This window comes from Hippocampus zosterae, chromosome 19 (genome assembly GCF_025434085.1).
Source record: "Hippocampus zosterae strain Florida chromosome 19, ASM2543408v3, whole genome shotgun sequence".
NCBI lineage: Eukaryota > Metazoa > Chordata > Actinopteri > Syngnathiformes > Syngnathidae > Hippocampus > Hippocampus zosterae.
This window is the reverse complement of record NC_067469.1, coordinates 4,622,740-4,646,473: the sequence shown is the minus strand read 5'-3', so window position 1 is coordinate 4,646,473 and position 23,734 is coordinate 4,622,740. Positions and strand designations below refer to the sequence as shown.

Below are 23,734 nucleotides of genomic sequence, written 5' to 3'. Positions count from 1 at the left end.
GGTTCCCAATATCACTTTTAAAAATGTATGAGAATAACATAATGTTACGTGAAAAATGTTTCGGCAACAAAATTGTTCATTTTTGGATAATATCGTCCAAAAATTAGGGGAATTTTACAATCGCTTATAAAGCTGCAATGTTACATTAAAAAAAATCCAATCAAGTCATATTTCAAAAATAACATTAAAATATGAGGGAAAATTACACCTTTGTTTTTGCAGAAAAAAAAAATGTATGACCTAAAAATAACATCAAAATATCAAGAGAATAAAACCACAATTTTATGAGAAGGAAATAACAATGTTACATGAAAACTGTTATTTAAAAAAATAAAATAAAATAAAATGTTGATCATTTGGATCTGCTGTGAGCTTTCCGAGCTACGTTACGCACTTTTCGCATTACATGACATCATCATGACATTTTCCGTCTGAAATATTTCAGTCATCGTCGTGGTGATGTTCGAAGAACCGCCCCCCCCCCAACCCCCATCCCACGATGAACGCTTTTAGACATGATGCGCCAAAAACTTTGATTGCAGGGAAAACCGTTTGCTGCCATATCAGAATATGCGATCGAAGCTGATCGGTTCCAAATGTGGAGCGTTTGAAGTTTTGAAGTGGAACGTTGTTGCGCACGCAGGTGCCATGTCATCCCCTTTTGTAAACAACGGTGTTATAAATAATCTCCCAGCGTGAGCCATCTGCTGTTTGTGTTTTCCACTTGCGGTCTACGCCCGCAATTAGCATTCGATCGCCGGGGACCGGCTCAGACCTTAAATCATGTCAGGCTCGCTTTCTGTTTTCAAAACACGCGCAACATGGTGTGCACTTGCGGTGGTCTTATGGGACACAATCAAGTTGTTTTGTGTTTGTTCGTGTTTTGTCACGCTTTCCTTTTGTCATGCTAAACAACACAACACAAAACAAACCTCTACCTAAAAAGAAATGGAATTCCTGGATGAAACTAAATTGGAGGTGAACTTCATTTAACCGATGCTAAAATTGACCAGAAAGGGCCGCCTGAATTTTAACTAGGCCAGGAAATGCAAATTTAGGGCAAAGGGGCTTTCCGGCCTCTGCGGTCGTTGCATCCGCAGCAATTGGAGTTCATCAATTCCTCAATTTAGCAGTGATTTTCTGAGGAATAACTCATGCAAAAATGGCCTCGGCAAACAGCCTGTGGGTGCCGAGGGTTTACGAGGAGATTATACCTGCGGGGCCAACTCGTTGCCGTCAGCGTCAGTCATCTACTCTCCTGGCTTTTGAGGCACGGGCAACATGACGCACCTAAGCCGTGCAGTCGGGACCCCCCCCGACGCTCTACTCCAGATGCCCGACATCATTAAACCCGCCGATATCCGCCGCGAGTGCTCATATCAAGGCTTTAGCGTCCTCGTTCGCACACTGCTTTTCAGTCAGATCGGAATTGTTCATCTCCTAATTTACAGTGTGATTCCTGAAAGTGTCTTGTTAGAAATAGACAATTAAACTCGCCGGCGTGCCTTTTGCATAACCCCCGCATTTCGTTTTCACATTTGCGTCAAATGGAACGCCAAATGTCACGCCGCGGACTCCAAAAGAGCCACTCAATAGATAAATAGCGCCACTTCATCTCAGAGACACAATTTATTTATCTTGCATTATGTTAAGTCTGCTTGTGCTAGCTTGTACGGTTGCCGGCTTGAAATAGGTGAGTTGACTAACTTAAAATGTTATTTTGAGGTCACCCAACTCATTTTTTGTTTGTTTTTTTTTTTTTTGCAATGTGGTGAGCCGACTGCACTCTCAACCTGACCATGCTCGCCTGTCCTCGAGCCGCAGGCAGGCAGGACCACGTCGGATAACCGCAGTCACACTACGAGAGGTATGACACAGAATCACTTGGTATGGTACGGTGAACTTTCACCTATTTGCAGTTCACCATTCCGAAGATCGTACACACAATCCTTCTCTATTAACAATTACACCCCCCCCCCCTCATCAGATGAAATTCAATCATTTTCACACACACCCCCGCACACCCCCCCCCCCCAAAAAAAACTACCAAAAAACTAGGCTTCATTGACAACTTCCTGCTCTTCTTTCCCTTACTACACAGTTTCAAAGTATTTTATGTGCCGCCCTCTCGTGGTCAAAAGTGGAATCACACCACAATAGACAATTTTTTTTTGTCTTACGCTATGGGAGTGATTGTAATTAGGGCACAGTTTGTCTTGTGTAGGCACTGTTTGATGTGGTACAGTGCCACGCAACGCCAATTCGGGTTCTGTTCGTTTGTGCCTTAACGATGAGCTTTGAGAAATGATTCATTTTTATCGCGCTCAAAATGGAGACAGTTGAACTCGCCGGGGGCACCTTTTTCGAAAACCCCATGCGTTTAGTTCCGCATTTACATCAGATGAAACGCCACACGTCGAGCGGGGGGAAGAATCCAAACCACCCACTTTGGGTCTAAACGGCTCCATTCAAAGAGCGGCGCTTGTTTGTGTCAAAACAGCGTGGCGGTAATTATTTTATTATTTCTTTGCCTTCAGACACTTGAGTCACATCCTCATTTGTCGTTGCGCCCCGCTTGCAAATTTGAAGAAAGAAAACGCTTTTCCATGCACGCGCATTGATTGCCAATTAGAGCAGCCTGAAGTGTTGTCTGGTTCAGGTTTAGGGAACGAGTATTAGCGCCCCCTGGGGGTTCTGCCAGATGGTGTCGAACATAGAAATGAACCCTTCTCTCAAATTGTTTTCTCACATGAAGCTACTTTTTGAATGTAAATCGGCGCCCCCTGCCAGTGAATCCGAGCACGGCATCAAATCTCGGATCAATGTATTGACTTGCAAGAGAACTACGCACTTCAAATTCTCTTTGAATCAAGATATGAGTCTCTCTCTCACGCTCTCTGGTAAAGTCGCTCTCAGAATGAAAGCGACGTGCGCTGGGTTGCAGCCCCGCGTTGAAAATAAAGGCGAGCTGGTTGTGCTGAGTCACTTTCCGCCGGGTGAAGTGAAGAAGATGCACATGAAATATTCAAGTGGCTTTCTTGATCTTTTATGAACTGCGTCTTACAGAACGCTTCTCTTTAGCCGGAGCGTGCTTCTGCATTTAGCGTTGCTTGAATATGAAATGTGCAATTAGCGAGCTCTGCCGGGGCCTCGAGGGGTGGGGGGGGGGGGCCTTACCCTTTCCAGACTGCGTGCGCCGCAGCTGTTAAGGAGATTCATCAATTCATCCATTGCATTTCTAGGAGGTGTCGGAATTTGGGCTTGAAGTATCCAGCGAAACATCTTCCACCATTTGAAAGATGATCATTTTTGAAAAAAAATCTTGAGTCATTTTTTTTTTGATACCCTCAAGTCTATGATGGAGGCAGCCCGGTGGTCCAATGGTTAGCGTGTCGACCTCACAGTGCAAAGGCACCGGGTTCAATTCCAGCTCCGGCCTTCCTGTGTGGAGTTAGCACGTTCCCCCTATGCCTGCGTGGCTTTTGTCTGGGTACTCCGGTTTCCTCCCACATTCCAAAAACATGCACGGCAGGATGATTGAACGGCCGGGGATAGTTTCCAGCACGTCCCACAACTCTTGTGAGGATAAAGCGGATCAGAAAATAGATGGATGGAGTCTTTGATGGCACTAAACTTTGAGAAATGACTAATTTTACATGCAAAGTTTATGCCTGGAACGTAGATGTCTCCAGATACACCCCCCACCCCACCTCCCTCTGCGATGTTGTTTGAAAAAGACCGATGCCTTGAGGCATACTCGGCACAAAGAGATGCCACATTCCTCGTGTAAACAAAGACAACACTACATTAGAATACGGTCGAATGAAACATGGGGAAATAAACTAAATGAGTTGAAACTTTTGCCGTTTGATAGCCAACCAACAGGAAAACGGCGGGGGAGAGAAGAAAGGGAAAATAATGTGCGTCGATGGATTTCTCTCTCTCTCTCTCTGTCTGTCTATATATATATATATATATATATATATATATATATATATATATTCATATTAGTGGACGAATGATTCGCGCAGGTCTTGGAGGACAGAGGACAACAGTCCGCTTTGTTTTTCATTCAGTGTAAATTAAATGGAACCCCCACCCCACCCCACATCACCCCCCAACCCCCCTCGGCGGGCCGCAACTTCACTCCAGTTTGATTTATTAGCTCCAGAGACAAAGTGCAGGGGCCGCGCAACAGATGAGCGCCCGAATCTTGCCGGTCGGCCCACACGTCCGATCGGAAACGAGCTTTATCCGTCAAGAGAGTATCGAACGCATTAATCATGATCGGCCCGAGAGTGCGTGTTCTCTGCTTGCCGGTGCCACGCCGGACAAAGCCCCGACCAGTGAAAAGCGTTGATGAGGGAGCATCCCGACACAATCATACATCTCATGACCCCCCCCCCCCCACCCCACACACACACACACACACTACCCGGTCTCTTCTGCTTCGGTCTTTATAGCTTTTTAATCAAGTCGGCTCCACGTAAGGTTTAAGGACAATTACAGCGGGGTAGGGGGGAGTAGAACATGAAGTCGAACTTAGGGTGGTGGCAAATCTTTTACGCTGAGGAGCCACGTTTGATTCGTCCATAGATTTTTATGTTTTTTTAATAGGGTAAAATATGCGCCTTGGCTCAAAGCACTGATTCAATTTGCTAAAGGTTTCTATGGAGAGCTTCAGCCGCCGTATGATAGCTTCGGCTTCGACGAGGGTGGCCTGTGGGTGTATCGTTCCGCCTGTGATTTGTGAGAACGCAGCTGGAAATCTGAGCTGGCACATTCAATCCAAGCGGGCGGCCATATATTACAACTATAACATCAATATGCGAGTACACGTGTGAAGAGGTGTTTTTCCTCTCGGTTTCAACTTGTTACGAGAAAACAACAATGCGACAGTCCAAATCCCCAAACTGGACCCTCAAAAATAGGCAGATGAGCAAATGCGACCCGATGCAACAGTTTCAAACTCCCTTTGGCTTGTGGTGAAACATCACCCACTCGATTGCAAGTGACAGTGCTGTGATTCAGTCCTCTGAGGTACATTGTGTACACACTGTTTTTTTTATTTTATTTTTTATCCATGATCAATACACAAACCGGCTTTAACTCAATGCTCTGCCTTTCTTCCCGTAAAGCATAAAAATGGCTTTGTTGATGACTCACTCCCGATTGCAACACTCGCGCGCACTTTAGCGGCCATTTTTAGGTTGACCTAATCGCTTCCTCTAATCCCCGAAGAAAAGGCTGTTATGTTCTCACAAGCCACCACCACAGTGAACGCATCGCCACAAACCGAGAAACTGGACGGCTTGTGGTCACAAGCATCGTGGTTTGTTTTGCATACAGATGCTCACAAAACAACCCCCGCACCCCCACCCCAATTGTTGCACTGATGCCTTTTTAAACAAGGTAACTTTTTTTGTACTGACAAAAGTACATCGCGATACAATTGATGGTTTGAAAATACCCGTTAATTCCACAAGATGACGCCAAAGCACTACTTTCAAAGGAAATAAGCACGCGTTGGCATAATCCGCTAATCGTTAGCCAGCTAAACTAAAAATAAACCAACAAGTGGTGGTTAGTGAGTGACAACACAAATGCAACCAATTAGTTGGTTCCGCGGAAAATGCAACACATATTAAAGTGAACACGACAAAACACAAATTGGTATGCTCACCCTAGCCGAGCGCTAACATCGAGATGTGAACACATAATCTCGTTTGGAGATTTTTGAACAGAAATGACAGATAAGTGCAACAGCAACTACTCCTTATCTGAGCAGCTTTTAGTGGCTAAAGTGCTGTCACACCAAGACAGGCAGTTATTAACTCCCGCTGAGTTAGCAGCTCTGCACAGGAACCGAATGGAGCAATTATCGCTCATCCCTCCCACCGTGCCGCGCGACGGCTAATGCTGCAATGCTAACTTGGCGGCAAAGTTCATGTGAACACAACATCACTTTTATTTTAAGACTCGACAGATGAGTGTGTCAAAAGTACAATAGGAAACAACACAGAAAACTGCCTTGTTGTTTTCATTTGAGCAACTATGTGTCAGCTTTTATTTAAATAAAGGTAGTCTACATTGTCCTAGCCATTTCCCTGTTAATTATTAGCTCAAACTTGTATTTTAATAAACCTTCAACCCCAACATTATGTCCAAAATACAACTCTTTTGCCTCATTAGCATTACACTGTTAGAAAATCACAGGAAATGGTCAATAAACACTTTTATGGTCTTGTTTAATTCATTCGGTCCCAAAATATTTGAAGACATCACCTTTTGCAGTTAACGCCATTTTATGAACGGCACACTACTGATATCTAGTGGGCAAAAAGTGAAACTACACGTGGGTGCTGATGTCATTAAATGTACTTTAAGTACCGTCAACACGGCACCGATTGAAAGATGATTAACGACTCAGCAAGACCACCGAACCCAAAAGTTCTTTTGTTGTCACGCCTTTGCACCACTTTCTCTAATCAAGACTAATTAGGAGCACTGTTGAGGCTCTCCGCGTTTTATTAATGCTGGTTTCGGTTCTCTTATAAAGCCACCCCGACAATTGTAAAATATATAATAATAATAATTAAATAAATATGTGTTTTATGCGCGATATTATTAACAGTATGTTTAATGTATTGGTGGTCTCTTACAATTTGACCCTGAAATAAATGTGGTCAGATAAGAGGATGTTAGTTTTAACTTGCACCTATAAAGCGCTTCACTTTGACACTTTACAAGTGAGTGGCGGTATCACTTGATCAAAGTGTCTGAGAACAACCCCCCACCCGCTCTCCAAACTTCTTGAACCCCCTTCACAAAAACACAACCTCTCGAGTCTTATCTCGGCCACCTTCATCCCCCTCGCATACAATTAAGACCCTCCTCGTCCCCACCCTTGACCATTACCTTCATTAGCATGAGCACAATAAGATGCACAGAAGAGGAACAACACACCAAACCCCTGACCGGCTTTTGTTAAAAGATGATCGTTTGCAGGCAGAGTGGTTTCTAAAAGACATTGATACCGTCAGGTCCGGTTTGGGCGTGGAAAAAAAGTCATCCACTTACCCACCCGAAATGAAATCAAATTGCGAGTGCTGGAGCAGTTATTTATTTTACAGCAGAGTTTGCTTTGGGGGAAATACGTACAACAACTCTGCGGCACTTTTTATTTTTTTTTACACTAGTTGAGTACAAATGTAACACTGGACTTACAAAAAAAAGGAATGTCATGAAAGGCAAAGTAGTCTTGAAATGAGCAGCATAAAAAAATGAACTGAGTTACATTCAAGCGTCTTCAGAATAAGCACAAAGGTGCGTTTGATTCACAGTGTGTTTGTTCTTTGGTGCAAGTCACGATAATGTTGAATATGAGGCGAAAAAAAAAGATATGCACATTAAATGAATTTTAAAAAACAACTAAAGGTTATAAGTAGAACCCTGGCTCAAACAGTCAATGTGATTTTCAAAAAGCATACAAAAATAAAAGGTAAAGGGTGCCCGGTACGGTGCTTGGCGGAGAGTCCAATCTATGAACTGCCTTTTGCCCTTGCAGGGCCTCAACACGCCTTTCCTCTCAGTCACAGTGTCACACACGTACAAATTTTCCAAATGCGGGGGCCGCGCGAGGCTTTAGCCGTGAACCAGCGACACCCCGTGGTGTAGCGCCCGCTTCCACATGTAGTAGGTGGAGCGGGGGGTGAAGGGGAAGTGGGAGCGGAACTCCTTGAACGTGGGGAAAGACCTTTCCTCGAAGCGCGTCTGCAAAAACAACTTGGCCTTGGCTTTAAAGTTGGCCAGAGCCACGACGTCCACGGCCAGCCTCTGCTTGTCCGGCAGGGAGCGACCCGGGTCGTGCTTGGGATGCGAGACCTCCAGGGGAGCGGCGACGTACGGGGGGATCTCCGCCAACGGGAGCGCCTTGTGGTTATTTGCGATGTTGAAGACGGCCGCCGGCGTTTCCCCGACTTTGGCAGCATCGATCTGGGTCACCATCCTCTTTGTGTTGCCGCTTGCCCACAGCCAAAAGAAGCAGAGGGACAAGGTCGGAAACCTGAGCTTGAATTTACTGAGGGACAATTTGGACTTTTGGACCAGCATCTTGGCCACATCTCGAAGTTGTTTCTTACTCATGTACGCCAGCCTGAAACTTCTGTGCTTGCGCCTGCAGATCTTCGACCGTGGAGCCGACTCGCTCGTGTTTTGCAGTTGCAGTACCGGGGAGATGCTTTTAGGACTTTGGCTCTTGTCCGCGTCTGAGCTATCCGAGCTGCTGGCTTTGTAGCCTCCGATGAACAACATGGCCTCCCTCCTCCAGTTGTAGTAGGTGGACCTGGAGATGCCGGGGAAGTTGTGCTTGAAGAGCTTGAAGGGAAACGAAGCGTTGGTGGCTATGCAGTTCTGCAAGCAGCGTTTGGCTTGCTGCATGTGGGCCGCACTCTGAGCCCGTTCCAGATCCAGGGCCCCCATGCTGAGGCCGAACATGCCGGCCACGCTTTCTTGATGGTCCGACTCGTCTTGCCTGAGCTCGGGAGAGGACCACGCTTCCTGCTCCGTGCTCTCGCCGGGACTGATCTCCCCCGTGGACGACGAGGTGGAGAAGGTTCCGCCTGACTTGAGGAGCTCCTGCTTCCAGTTGTAGTAAGACGACCTGGAGATTTCCGGGAAGAACTCCTTGAACTGGTGCAGCGGGATGAGCTTCCCTTCCAGGTAAGACGCCTGCAGGAAGTTCTTGGCCTCATAGCGAGCCGTGGACTTCTTACAGTGCTCCTGAGACTGCCTCTTCCAGCGGTAGAAGGTCCTCTTCGTGATGTTGTACTTGTCCTTCAGAGTCCGGTACGAGAAGTTTGAGTCTTGGATGAGGAGCTCCTCGCTTTTGGGACTACTCGAAGCAAAGTCGCTCACGTGGACCAGCGCCACAAAGTGATCGGGTCGGAACAAAGTCTCGGATTGTAACTCGCCGGACCACATGATGTGGAAGGTTTGAGGCTCGCACTCTTTGGGCCAAGTCCTGGGCCGGATGACTCTGTTGAAGTAGGATCGGATCTTGTGGTTGAACATGGGGTAGACGGAGTAGATGTTCACCTGAAGCACAGACGCCAGCGCGTACACGTGCCACATGTTGGCGTACGAGTCGGGAAAGCACGAGGCCTTGACGTCGGCGTCGAAGATGGCCTCCAGGATGCTCGCGGACAGGTTGAGCATGGCCTCCGACTCCTCGGCGCAGAGGCTGAAGCGGACCGCCTGGAGCATCATCTTGGAGTCGATCATCCCGGACAGGTAGTACCTCTTCCAAAGGACCATTTCTACAACTGTCCTTACCTGGTGGTGTTAAAAAAAACAAACAAACAAACATACCATTTGAATTATTCGACGAATGACCCTTGACCCCTCCTGAACCCTTCTGGCTATATCCCCTTCAAACTTTTCACAGAAAAGCGGTCCAGAAAACATCAAACCCGGTGGAAAAATTAGCAGTGAGCCCCCACCTGTAGCTCCAAGCTCAGACCACTATTGCCCACTAGCAGCATGCTGGCCGCGTCAAATAGCAGGTTGCCCTTTCCTTTGCAGCGCAGCGGCAGGAGGTCCGCAGGGGCGTCCCGCGGGTACAGGCCTTGGGCCACGTTGTCCACGCCGACCCACTCGGGGAAGTTCTGACAGGGCAAGCGGGGCAGCGGGAAGGGAGCCAGGAGCCGGTCCACCTCCAGGGCCTTCAGGATGAGCGCGTCCAGCCCCGAGCTCTCCGTGGCCTCCTGGAACTCCCTCAGGATGGACAGTACCGCTTCGTTCCTCTGAATCATGACTGGCGGACATCACAAAAAGCAGGGAAATGACCAAGCGGGTAGATTGGCTCTCTTTTCTTTTTCTTTTTCCCTTCAGTAATTTATTGGAATGTCATGATGTTCCAGCAACATTTTTTTTAAACATGAAAAATAGCTCACGACAGTACTGTACTTTATCAAAGCATGCATCATAATTGAATTACTCTACGGAAGATAAGGAAGAGCATTTTTTTTGTTTCATCAAGATGGGACCCAGATTTTGAAGTAACTATTCAAAATGGAAACCGCACACCATCATATGAAACACAAGACTCTTGTGACTTGTCTCACAAAAACGGAGTAAAAAATAAATAGTTTTTTAGAGGACTATAATTACTTATCAAGTTTTCCTACATTCGAAATGGCTGCTAAACGCCTCTTATCGGACAGTAGAATCAGGAATTGCTTACATTAGTAAAACGCAATTAAAAACGTGATGCACAAAACGCGCACGAATAATGATCATGTTTTTTAATTTTTTTTTTATCTCCGGATGATTTCAAATGCACCATTGCAAAAATTCTTCGCTCGTTTCGCAAACAGACGAAGTTCAAAAACAAAGCGTCTGAAGAAAAAAAAAAAAGAAAAACTTTGAGCGCATCAACTAACCTGCGGTAATGCGGTGATTAGTTCACGTCGCGGAAGGAAGGAATGGAAACGCAAAAAAAAAAAACCCCACCCAAAAAAAAAAAACCTCTCACTGGCTCAGAGTTGCTCGGCTTCTTCCCGGAGGTCCTTCCACCAAGTCTGCTCCCGCTGCCTCGTCCTCACTCCATCGCTCGCGTCTAAGGTGACAATGACGCGCAGCCACGAAGGATTCTCAGGAAATTGTCCATCGGGAAAGAAAAAGCGCTCCTCCTTCCTCTTTCCTCCCTCCTCCTCCGCTGCCGCCGCCGCGGTGGTGCAGTCAGGGTCAACTTCAACGTGAAGTGTTAACAAAAGGGCAGCCCCAGTGGGGGGGGGACTTTGAGTTTGAGGAACGTGTTATTTTGTCAACAGTTCAAGGTTATTTGTCACCTGTGCCCGGAATTAAGTTACAGATTGTTCCTCGCAGTCGCTACAAATTTGAATGGGGGGGGGGGGGTGTTTGGCTCTGAAAATGCGGCGTTGTTGTTCAAATTTGGCTGTCATTAAATATACAGAAATAAAATGTTTCATTTCGAATCATACCGCACTCCCGATTGATAGTCTTGATTCATTCATGATGGCCTCCCCATTTTATTTTTATGGTGCAGCATATTATTTTAGGTGATTTTTTTGGTAGTTTAATTAGTTGTGTTATTTGTTTTAGTTTAGTTTATTGAGCTGACCATAATCGGCTGAATACAGCCCCATTCCGTAGAATTCCACTCATCGATTAATCACCCGATGAATATAAAAACTGTAGAATGAATGAATTTGTTTTTGTTAATGCTTTACAATGCTCATGATATGAATTACAAGGAATTACATTTTTACGATACGTTGTATTCATTTAACTTCACAGCGGGGGGGGGGGATCTGCAAAAATCACAAGATCCCTCTCCCGAAAACAAAAATGTTTTGCAGTTAACAGGGAAAATACCACATTCATTTTACATAATTAAAAATGTATATGTATAATCACATCGATAAATGAATTGTAACTGATCATCGAGTTTATGCTACAGTTGCGTGCCTTGGCCACTGCGGGGCAGTATAACAACCATGTAAACAAATCAAAGCAACCTTTTACTTCTTTATCGATATTTAAATTTTAACACAAGTCATCAGTATGCCCTGAGTTTATCATTGAAAGTCACATCGGCAAGAAATTATGAAAGCCGCGTCCATAAAGTTTCATGGGTCGGTAAGTGGTACCAAAAGTGTTACAATCACCTTCTGATCACTTTAGAATAGTACAAAAGGAGCTGCGTATCTGTGAAGCTATTTTGCGCTTATCCAAATAAACTTAATTCAGCTTTCTAGTGTGTGCACGCAATCGAGTGCGAGTCCCGTTTGTGGATTGGAGAAAGCGTTCAGACTGGGCGTGGAGCTCGGCCTCCATGTTTTCTAACACCTCTCGGCTCTCTCTCCCTCTCTTCTGTCTTTTGCAGGATTTCAGTCATCAAGGCCCTTTTGTTCCAGCACCCCCCCAAACTCACTCACACGCGCACGCACACAGCAGGGGACAGCAGCATTTGGCCCCCGCTTACCCGTCAGACAAGCTGGTGCCTGACTCGGACCGGCTTCGCGGCTTTGACCTTATCAGCTGATCGTGTGACACACCTCACGCGCACAGTGCACGGGTGAGTAAATACATGCAAGAATTTCCTTGGCTGAATGGTTGCAGAGCGTGTTGAAAGCAGCGGTTCATTTTCTACGCGGCACTCGGTCAAGGTTTTGAAACGACGATGAAGAAATGCTTGTGTAAGGCAAGGACGCACAAGAAGTGCATCGATTGGAGGTTTTGAAAGAGTCACTGGAGTTCCATCTTAGCAGTTCTTCATGAACTCGGCCAAGGAAAGTTTTTTCACACAATAATTACATTTAAATACACCCGAGGCATTTTTATAGCATTTACGGGACTCAAAACTTTAAACACAATTTACAACAATGTAAACACATCTAGTGTGAGTAAGAGAGACCATCAGATAAAACAAAAATATTGTACAAACAGTTTTTTAAAAAAGATCATAAGGTGCTGTAACTCAGCGTGCTTTGCAAAAACATTTAAAAGTATTTCCAAGCAAAATAATTATAAATATATATGAGCAAATAAAAAAAACATTAAAAAAATGAGAACACAAGGGTTAAAATAAATATAAAGTAGCTTACTAAAATCACTAAAAGCTCAGTCACTGAGGAATATTACTCGTTCGTCAATGAGTTTATAAACACTTTTTGCCTGAGTATCGTCACATTCTCGGTCTACATGTGTTGCGCCACCATTTCATGTTCAGGTAGCTATTGCTAAAAGGGTGATAATGTCACGTCTTAAATGCGATACGTTAGCCCATCTGTGGTATTTTGTGTTTTTTATTAGCATTAAGCTAATGCAACGGGTAGATGTGTTCTTGTTTTGAGTACAGAAGGTGTAAATCTCTTTGCTTTGTGTTTCACTTGACAGCAAAACTTCAACTTGGAGTGGAACGAACAGCTTGGAGCTTTGTTTTTTTTTTGGAAGAATTTGTCAATGTGCTCGTGTGAGTCCAATCTTTTTTTTAATCTTTAAAGTTTTATCCTTTCACAAACATTTCTGTCTTCACTTATCTGTTCAACTCATTCACTCACCTCTGCCCCACTGTCACACGCACCCCCCCCCCCCCTCCACACACACACATTTCTCTTAGGTGTTGCGATGCACTGTGAACAGCACAGGAGTGGGCTGACAAAAAAGCATTTAAAATGCAAATAGAGCAACGCTGGGAGCGGCTCCGGCAGTCTCTCGCCTGCTGAGGCTGTGTATGCGCGTATAGCTGCGCAGGTGTGACCTCGTGTTCGTGTGTGTACGCAAAGGCAAGCTCAAGTTAAAAGTCAAAAAAGGTTTTAAAAAAAAGATACAGTAATCATTTAGAAGCTTTTTTTTTTACAATTAAAAAAAAAAGTCATGACCTCATGACAGCTTTGTTGACGTCTCAATTTTAATTTTACAAGATGAAAATGTAACATTTCAGAGAGGAAAAAAAATCAATTTAAAACCAAAAAAAAAGGATAAAGAAAACTAAGAACAGAATGTGCACAAAACTCAGGAAATCAGAAACTCAGTCTTTTTTGGGCACATGACAAAAAAAAAAAGGGAAGTGGTATTTCTTGAGGTAGACTATTCAAATGCATAACATACAAATATTTAAGCTTAGCTGACACATATGTAGACTACATTCCAACGCATACAAAACATGATTCATTAAAAAAATAATACTCTGCCGACATGCACACACATTAAGGCCTAGTGGTAGTGAATGCACGCATATTCCGTATCTTGGCCTTGGGAGAAGGACACTCTATCCGGACCAACAGGGAGGACGACATCCGCGTAAATGACGTCATCCGCCACCTGCGTCGACGCAAAACGTTTATCATTTGCTCCCACTTCAAACCACATGAAAGTGTTTCTATTTAGGGGTTGGCTTACGTGGTCGTGAATGCCCGCGGGGCAGGAGGCGTCGTGTAGGTCTGAAATGAACATTTTGATAATGTTATGGAAAATATATACAGTATTTGTGTCCTACAAAGCATTAAAAAACACACACAAAAATGAGCAAACTTGCTCACAACTTACTTGCTGCCTTTCGTCGCCTGAATACGACAAACATGGCAGCCAAGGCGGTCAACATGGCGCACGCCAACACCGCCACCACCACGCCAACTTTGTAGTGGCTGTCTATTGGGAATATGGATACAAATGACTTCTGTGGCATATTAGGCATTTTTAAGGCATTTTCAAAGCTGAGTGGACTTAATTCCATACCCTGAGGATTTACTTCTTTGACGTTGAAGTCTCCTCTTCCTTTTCCCCTCCCTTTGGGAACTAAACAGAAAAAAATGATTATTTTTAGCTTGAAAAAAAACCTTATAGGTCTGTTAGTAGTCAGTCCACACCTGGTACTTGGACTCGCATCTCTGCCGAAGTCCAGGACTTTTCTCCCACGATCGCCTGGCACCTGAACTCCTCACTCCCCGGAGTTTGCAAGGTGACGGTCAAGGTGACGTCGCACCGTGACTTTTGCGATATGCGATAGTGCATATTGTCACTGATCTCTTGGCCGGTTCGGTCCACCCACCTCAAACGGACATCAAACTTTCGTGTTTTGGAACAACGGGTCCGCGTCAAGAAGGACAGCAGAGTGCAATGGAAAGATACGTCAAAGCCCGGCGCCACTTTGAACACCGGAGGTTCTGGAAAAAACACAAAAGAAGACCATTCCGTGGCCACCCAATTTTCCAAAATGAGGACTTTTCTTCTGGTCTGTGACTTTTTAATACATCGTTGAAGAACTTTATTTTTGTAAAATTCTGATTTTCTTAGTCTGGCAAAATCTTTCCACTCAGGTGTCCAAATGACTCAGACAATATTCAATGTTTCTTAAAATCTCAAATTTTATGCTCATAAAAAAATTATTTGTCCCGAAAAAGTATAGCACTTTGTTCTAAAGTATTTTTTGAAAACATCTAAACAAAACAGCTTCACGATATTGTCAAATTTTTACCTTTTTGTGTGATTTTTTTTCAACTGACATTTTTTTTCTTTATTGTCATAACATGATGATGTTTTACTCATAAATGTAAGAATTTTTCCCTCAGAAAAATATAATGTGCCTTTAGCTTCATAAAATTATTCCAAACCAAAGGAAAAAAAAAAGTCCTAGCATGCGACGTTACTGACCGCTTTGAGGTGTGAATGCATCATCTGTGATCTTGCAGTAATGAAGTCCAATGTTGTCTTCCGTCAGACGTTCAAGCTTCCTCGTGCATTTTCCCTCCTGAGATTCAACCCGTGCGGATTGCATCATCTCCCCGTTACTTGTGAGGACAACGTGGATGCGCTCCGATTTCTGGGTAAATCTCCAAATGTGATAGCACACTGAGTTGGTGCATGGAAACGTGAGCTCCAAGCTGTCACCGTCGACATTGATGCCTGTAAGAGAAAGTTGCATGCAAACGGGGTCAAGAGCCAGGTCATTTGAAGATTTTTGGTGGCAAATTCCATCAATCAATTTTCTTAAGAAATGTTTTTTTTTCTCAAAATAAAAATATATCTACACTTCTTACCTGTGATGACGAGAGGAAAGATGAGCAACCTCATGACAAAGCACTCCAGCATCGTGAGTGTGTGCTCAAGTGTCCAGATCCTCGCCAGAGTCAGTCAGCCGTACTTCTTGCCTTTGCATGCAACTTCCTCTAACTAAACTGCCGCTGGGGGCAGGTGGAGTGACGTCATTCGGTGGCGGCTGGATGTTGTGAAGTCTCCTTGCCATCAAGTGGTGGGGGTGTGACGCACGTTTCAACTTTTTGCTTGAGTTAAGTGTACAGTACACACACACACACACTGTATATTTTTTGTGCAATAGCAGCCACCTTCAAAGCAAATGACTATCTGTCTATCTAATCGATTGATGGATTCTATCTATCCATCCATCTATAGGTCTGTACGTCTGTGCGTGAGTGTGTGTGTGTTCGTGTGTATCTTTGGAATGTTAATCTAAAAGGGCAACATTATACCGAGAAGCTAAATTTGACCGTTAGATGGCAGTAACGCACCTTTTACATTTCTATCAAAGATGAATGAGATCATGGACTCTTTGACAAAAAATAATTGTGCGACTTTTTTCCTCAACAAAAATAAATAAAAAACACTAGAAATCAAGGATTTGAATTCTGGGAGGCAAAAAAAAGTTTTTTAAAAATAAAATATCTTGACCCTTGGTCCCCAAAGTTCATGATTGCTCCTTGTAGTAATTTTATCAAATGTAACAATTAGTTTTTTTTAAACAAAAAACAAAGACCATTAATTGTTAACAAATCCATATTTATTTACAAACAGTAGCTAAACGTTTCACACTTTATTACAAATCACAGAAAATGCATCATTTTTTTTCTTCTTTTTTTTTCCTGAACAAATCACAGATGTATTTATCACACAATAGTTACACCGAGCAGGTCTAGATGTTGAGCTAGTTTCACTTACAACGTACCGGAAGACCAGGTGACCACCCAGCGTGGTCCGAGAGGACCAGTTGTCCTAACATTGCGCAATAAGTACAAAAGCACTGGGAGAAAAATAGTGGGATACCCTCTAGTAGTCGCCAATGGAATTACACTGCAAATAAACGAGAGGCACGAAAAAAGGTGTTTGCTGTATGTGAAATCAGAGGCACAAAATATAGCCATAAATATATATATAGCGGCCCAGTAGTCCAGTGGTTAGCACGTCGGCTTCACAGTGCAGAGGTACCGGGTTCGATTCCAGCTCCGGCCTCCCTGTGTGGAGTTTGCATGTTGTCCCCGGGCCTGCGTGGGTTTTCTCCGGGTGCTCCGGTTTCCTCCCACATTCCAAAAACATGCGTGGCAGGCTGATTGAACACTCTAAATTGTCACGAGGTGTGAGTGTGAGCGTGGATGGTTGTTCGTCTATGTGTGCCCTGTGATTGGCTGGCAACCGATTCAGGGTGTCCCCCGCCTACTGCCCGAAGACGGCTGGGATAGGCTTCAGCACCCCCCGCGACCCTAGTGAGGATCAAGCGGCTCGGAAGATGAATGAATGAATGAATGAATGAATATATATATATATTTTTTACCAGATCATATTTATCATACAGTACTATTATGTCATCATGACTGTTTTTATAAAAACAGGGAGAGGGGTGGGGGTGGGGGTCACATACTTAATAGTTTGAGAAAGAGAAGCGAGGCAGTTTTTGAAGGAAGGGTGTAACCACGGATGGTTAGGTCTTTGCAGTTATGCAACGCTTAAGGATGTCCTCCAGACAGCAGTGTAATAAAACACTGCTGACTTCAGGGTCATTGAGGGTTTTTTTTAATTCTGGAATGGTTCAACACCTGACAAATTCTGCTCATTTTGCGACCCGTAGGATTCATTACACTGACTTTAATTGAATATAGCGATTGTGGTTTCTTGGGAATGGGCCAAAACTTCGAAAGGTTACCGTTGCCCCTCACGATTTCACCTGCGTTCTTGGTACTGCTAACTCTGAGAAACGACTTCTTAGCAAGACTGTGGAGGAAGTACACCAAATTTCCATACGTTGTTGAGGACGGGACTTTCAACAAACGTTACTTTCCTTCCATCCTGGAGTTTGCTTCCTTGTGACTCCTCGCCTTTGTTTTGGCCCTTCCAAGAAATTCTCTCACGGTCAAAGAATCTTCATCTGCACTTTAGCCAACAGTGACGCATTGAAGGGACGGAAGATGCATGAGCTGTCAAAAGGTTCGAAACGACGACACAAACGCTAATCAGAAAGCATCTTTGAAGGATAATATGCTCCAGACATGTTGTTTGGACTTCAACGACAACAATATGGATCTCGTCTCTCTGTTTTCAGTGACTCCACATCACTCTTGGGGAATAGCATTTTTTTTTTTTGTGCTTCCAAAGTGACAAGTTGATGACCAGTCATCTTAGACACTCCAGTTTTGACTCCCGAAGCCAAACGAGTCAACAGCTCGCGGTCGTCATCACTGCTCGAAGGAAGGTGCTTTCCAAAACGTGAACAGTTCTCTCTCTGCTGGCTTCCACTTGACAGACCAAGTGAGATCATGCGCCAAAAGGCGCAAGAATCTTTCAAAAACGTCTCACGATTGCCGTCTGCGGCGTTTCATTGTCTGGCTAAACATGTGTCCGCATGGAAAAGCAGGAGCCGTTCGTTAGCACGGAAAAGATGAGCGGGTCACAACAACGGGGGGGAATACGGAGTTAGGATGAAGGTTAATTCATTCAAGTGTCCCTCGTGGCGTCTTCCACAAAAAACAAAAGTCACAGCAAGTGTGGATGTGGCATGTGCTTAAGGGATCGATACACGCTCTGCCAGGTTTTTTTTTTCTCCATGCTGTAAAACAGATGTCACATTGGCAGAGGATATCGACTAACAGGCCTCAAAACAAAGGCATCAAAGGAAGCCTCCATGCTGTCTTGACTAATTTCCACACGCTCTCAGCGACACTCTGTCGTCCGATTCGGTTCAGATCATCCACGTGGGTTTCTTTCTCTTTCCATTCTCTCAGTGATCTCTTTGGGGAGTCTGTTTGGGTGGTGGTATTGTTTTGTCTGCAAGTTATATGGCCTGAAAAATAGTGACGATGACCTGCCGGCTACTCGTCTGATTTGAAAAGAAATCTGGATTGTCATATGCAGCTGTCAATCAAAGAGTAGCCCCTTACATGGTAGCTCCGGACTGCTTCGATGTTTCGTAACAACCATAATAAGCCGTCAGCATTTTCTTTGAGATTTCTGGTGAGATTTGTTCAATTTTAATTGAAAAAAAAATAAAATAAATGAAGGAATTTCTTCTATGAGGACCGTGAAGCTATGTTTAGCGTCCTGAAAAGTCTTTTGGGATATTTCATTGGTTTTAGTTCATTTCTTTATAGTTTTCATTTATTTTATTTTATTTTTAATGCTTGGCTTGGATATATGTTATTTTGTTTACTCTTATTGGTTAAAACAGTCTGTCAAGAATTGTGCATTGTTACAGCTGTTTGGCCAAGCCCTGATTTTAAACAGTAGGTGCAGGTTGCCGGAAAATAGCCCCATTATGAATATGATCTAATTTCACTTCTCACAAAAAAAAAGAATAATTAAAAAATAATCCTCTGACATGATTCGACTTCCACGTGAGTGACCTCATCCTCAACAGCTGCTCTGCCGAGGTCACGCGAAGCACAAACACAATGCAAAGCAGCACGTCACCAAACATTCGGAGCGAGTGAATTAACACGAGTGCTACTTGGGGCCGTCCGCATTAAGAAAAGCACGCAGCAAATTCTTTCTCCGCGCTGAAGCATAATTTTCAACACATAGTTCGGGTATGGATTCCGGAAGTACGAATCTCGTTCTTCATTTGAAGATTTAATTTCGTGGTTAACCACAAGGTGGCAGCACCCGATTGTGTTTCACACTGAACGTGAACGAAGAACGCGTGTTGATGAGTCTCGTTTGTTTGGTGACGAGATTAGAACGAGAATTCTCTTACGATTCGTACCGAAAGTGACAGAAATGTAAAAATCTTCATTGAAACCGTACGTCAATGCACTTGAACACGATTGACATTGTGCCTCTCGCACGCAAGTGCTCGATATAGTCTGAGCGTTCTCTATTTGCAGATATACGATGGACTCTTTGCGGCCCCAGAAGGAAATGCTCGCGTTTCTGTCTACCCCCACCTGTCACTTTTGCTGTGTGTAAGTAGATCTTATTTTCCAGCGCTATTTAAATGAAAAAGAAAATGCCATCGCAGACCACAAGCGTAAAGGCTTATTACAGTCTTTGCTCCAAAGTCACTCCCTGGAAATCCAGAACGACACTTTGTTTTGTTTGGCTTTATGCACGAGTTTGCTGCCCCCCAAAAAAGACATTTCGTGACTGAAGCCTTTAAGGATGACAAATCATTTTCCGTTTTTGATTTAAATTGTGCTTTACGTGTCAAGTTTCTCGGTAATGTTCCGTTGCCCTGTGTGAGACTCCCCCCCCCCCCTCCTCCCTTTCGTTATTTTGACATATAGATAGAAATTCAAATAAATAAAATGCATATAATTTATAACATGCACTAAAAATTAACAGTTGTTTAAATTGAACCGGACCATTTCTATCTCTCGGGACGAACAAAAAAAATCCTAAATCAAATTTGGATGTAAGCTTAGCATTACGTCTCAGTACTGACGGGATGAGAACACACTGTTTTTGTTCATGCTACTGTCCAGATGCTCGAGATTATTGTCCCTGGAAACATGTCATTGTTGCGCAACATTTCATATTTCCGGGTTCTGCACGGTAGATGCGTCAAAAGTCCGGAGATGACAATGATTTATCTCTCAAACAGAGGTGTGACATCAAAAGAACCTGATAATCAATGACATTCTGCTCAAATGATATGTTAAACTCGCACCAAATTAGAGAAGGTAATAAATACCATTATTTTTTAGGTAGTCAATAGCTTTTAGTACAGCTTCGAATGTTGTCATCCTTTCGTTCTCATTTCTTCTGCCTCATTTAACTTAAATTCAAACTGGTAAATGGTACATGCCATATTGTATGATTGTATTCTGCTCAGCTCTGATGAGAACAAGTTGGAGGTCGTGCCCAGTCTTGGGCAAAAAGTTATTGATGTTGGCTCAATTGTGCTGAAACGGTCTAATGAGGGGACCGCGATAAAATCACATTTGGGAAGTCAGCACTTGATGAAAAAACAATATTTGACAAAGGCTGACCCACCCGCCAAGCTTTTGTTTGGATTAGCCGATGAAGGTGCTTGCCAGTCACATGGACTTTTCCAGCGACTAACCTGATAACAATGAAGTCATCGAACGTTTTGGAAACAACTGGCACGTCACCGTTGAAGCGGATTATTAATAGGCGGTATTTGACTCCAGTGAATACTTTTGGAGTCAAATCGGACCTGTCGAAAGTTGAGAAAAATGGGCCTGACAGCGATGACAAGATTGTATTAACTAACCCCTGTCGACAGAATCCTGACAGCCAAGCAAACAGCAAGTTAGATGCTTTCGTTATGAAACAAAATCGGGAGTGTTAAAGGCCGTTTGTCACATTACCTTTACGCTCAAATCAATCCATTTTATTCATGACTGAGATTGTTTTCATACATTCATTTTCCGAACCGCTTTATCCTCACTAGGGTTGCGGGGGGGGTGCTGGAGCCTATCCCAGCTGTCTTCGGGCAGTAGACGGGGGACACCCTGAACTCGTTGCCAGCCAATCGCAGGGCGACTTAGATGGCTTGAAAAAGATAAATTGTGATGGCCGTCTGTCGATCTAGCTAGAGAGATAGTTTGCCAGATAATGAATGAACGAGCGATGCTTTTATGTACGCTGTTCAAACTTTTCCTTCCATTGTAATAACGCAAAGCTTCTAATTGAACATCGTAAAAAATAATCAGAAAATATATCAAATGTGACCATTTTCTTTTCACAAAGGAGTCTCCTTCGCTACAAGCTTGGCAATATGCAAACCGGTGCAAAAATCCACCCTTAGCAAAGCTGGGTTTTTTATTTAATTTTTTTTCTCTTTCGATTTAAAAACCTCATAAAATATGTTTCCAGTAAAAACTAACCTCGCAGTGAGCCAGCCAGGAGTTATTCTGTAAAATGCATATTTTAGACTTTGACTCCCATTTTCATTTCAAGTTGGAAATAATTATTGCAAAACTGTGAATCACCATAAAAAAATATAAAAATAAAGAAGAATTCCGCTTGTGAAGCATTCTTGCTCTTCTATGTCGGTCCAAAGGATGATTTACAAGCAAGGCGCATAAATATGTTTATACACTTTTTTTTTTTACAGGCATGAGACTTTGTTAAACGTTTGGGCAATTAATCATTTCCAGATTTGTGTTTTTGATTGGTCTGCGAGGTTTTGTTTCATTGCATTTTAGACCTATGTTTCAGGTCAAGGCTAAAACTGAAACTAAATGAGTCCAGATGGCTTTTTCAATTCATGCTCTTATGGCTATAAAAGTTAAAGATAGCAGTGGATCCAAAAGTGAATTGGAGACAGTTTATTGAGGTTTTAAGGGAATGTGTATGGAAACGAGAGTATAACGATCCAGGTCGGGATGCAAGGAGGTCGGTAACCGTCATTGTAATTTAGCCAATAAGAGGGAGCCATTTTGTTCTGTTTACAAACATTTCTTGGAAGAGGTAAAACATATCATTTCAAAAATAATATCAACACAGGCTGATTATGGTTGAATTAAAGTACTGTACAAGAAAAGCGAAACTGAAGAATTTAAGGTTGACATTTCAATAGATGTTTTTTTTTTTTTTTTGGTCGGGATTTGTAAATAGGTCAAATTAACAAGTCTTGAAATACATAAATGACAAATACAATATACAGAATATTGATAGTTAACATGCAGTTAAAAATATGAAATATAAGAAAGGAACGGTTTATATGCGTAAAATAAAATGGCTTTCTCCCTATTTGCAGATTCTTGAGCAATTCCAATGGAAATATGTCCTATTAAATATTTGCGCTAACATTCAACAGGCAAAGTTGGTCAAATGAGGAACCTGAGCAATAAGTAAAACATCTGTTGTCAACTCGGAGGGTTTAAATATATTTCCTGACGGTATTTTTCTTTCGTGTGTCAAAAGCTTCCCTGTGATGATTTAAGCTTTCTACAATGAGGTTTTAAATTTTTTCCAGGCCAAACAGTGACCCACTTATACAAAAAAATAAAAAATAATAGCATATGTTCACACAAGCACATATTCTTTAATCATCTAGAATAAAAAAATGGTGGAGTGGAAAGGTGCTCTTAAATACTCCACGATGGTGCCAAGAAAAAGTTTAGAAAAAAAAGATGCATAGCTGAGTTGCTAATGTTCGAGCCACGTGTGGAAAGGGGCCTGGACTTAATCAAGCCGCCGCGGCCTCTTGGCCTTTCCGCTGTAAAAGATGTGTGCTTTGCCGCGTGCGCAGACCTTGACTCTCGCCGTGCCGCATGAAAACTATTACACATGCTCCGACACATTCTGGGAAAATGGCTGACAGCTGATGATCTGGCGCAAACCCAGTATCAGCTAGGCTGCTTTTTTAGGGGGTCTGGGAGGGGTCGATGCGCTGTGTTTGCCGGATAAGGCCGCTTTAAAAAATATCAGGTCTTTGCCGAGCTGCAGCTAATCAGACGCCAATGTGGTCAGCAGCAATGGTGATGCTCACGCGACTGTTAGCGTTAGGCTAGCACAGTATTAGTCAAGTCAAGTCAAGTCAACAGTATTTATAGAGCACTTTCGAACAGCCATCGCTGCATACAAAGTGCTGTACATGTAGCGATTTAACCTACACAATAAACAGTAAGACGAATCGGTAATAAAGGCGGTGGAAAGCACCAAGCAGTAAAATCAAGGACAAATCATGCTGAGTCGAACGCCAAAGAATACAAGTGAGTTTTGAGGAGGCTTGCAGAATGTTCAGTGGGAGGTCATTCCAGAGAGAGGGACCCTCAACAGAAAAGGCTCGATCCCCTCTGAGCCTCAGTTTAGCTCTTGGTACCTCTAACAAAGACTGGTCCACAGACCTGAGGCGCCGGGCAGGTGTGTAGGGGCGGATGAGCTCAGAGAGGTAAGGTGGCGCGAGATTATTCAGAGATTTGAAAACAAAGAGGAGGATCTTGAAAATAACTCTAAAATGAATGGGGAGCCAGTGAAGGGATGACAGAGTGGGAGTTATATGCTCCCTCTTACGAGT

General features: G+C 43.5%; 2 protein-coding genes and 1 long non-coding RNA gene across 5 annotated transcripts in view; 1 reads left to right on the top strand and 2 right to left on the bottom strand.

The window, feature by feature from the left end:
* Nucleotides 1-13,354, top strand: part of LOC127592307 (uncharacterized) — a 51,426-nt gene extending 38,072 nt beyond the window's left edge. Inside the window, exons 1-3 of one of the 2 annotated variants that reach the window (XR_007960102.1) lie at nt 354-1,867; nt 11,909-12,100; nt 12,922-13,354. This is a non-coding gene — a long non-coding RNA (uncharacterized LOC127592307). Of the gene's footprint in view, nt 1-353; nt 1,868-11,908; nt 12,101-12,921 lie in introns of those variants that run through there. The other variant, XR_007960103.1, reaches the window with a different exon arrangement.
* vrtn (vertebrae development associated) lies at nt 7,168-9,855 on the bottom strand. The gene is made up of 2 exons (XM_052052944.1): nt 9,501-9,855; nt 7,168-9,333 (listed from the first exon to the last, which is right to left on the bottom strand). The coding sequence occupies exons 1-2, from the start codon at nt 9,810-9,812 to the stop codon at nt 7,645-7,647; spliced, it is 2,001 nt and encodes a 666-aa protein (XP_051908904.1). The 5' UTR covers nt 9,813-9,855; the 3' UTR covers nt 7,168-7,644.
* A 63-nt stretch (nt 13,355-13,417) lies between the features above and the next one.
* The window catches only part of LOC127592295 (uncharacterized), a 63,081-nt gene continuing 52,764 nt past the window's right edge, over nt 13,418-23,734 (bottom strand). The window contains exons 1-7 of one of the 2 annotated variants that reach the window (XM_052052938.1): nt 15,564-15,716; nt 15,178-15,429; nt 14,394-14,690; nt 14,263-14,322; nt 14,074-14,175; nt 13,927-13,967; nt 13,418-13,848 (exon numbers count right to left, since the gene is read on the bottom strand). In XM_052052938.1, the coding sequence (XP_051908898.1) occupies nt 13,741-13,848; nt 13,927-13,967; nt 14,074-14,175; nt 14,263-14,322; nt 14,394-14,690; nt 15,178-15,429; nt 15,564-15,615 (912 nt within the window). In that variant the 5' untranslated portion in view covers nt 15,616-15,716 and the 3' untranslated portion in view covers nt 13,418-13,740. Of the gene's footprint in view, nt 13,849-13,926; nt 13,968-14,073; nt 14,323-14,393; nt 14,691-15,177; nt 15,430-15,563; nt 15,717-23,734 lie in introns of those variants that run through there. The other variant, XM_052052937.1, reaches the window with a different exon arrangement.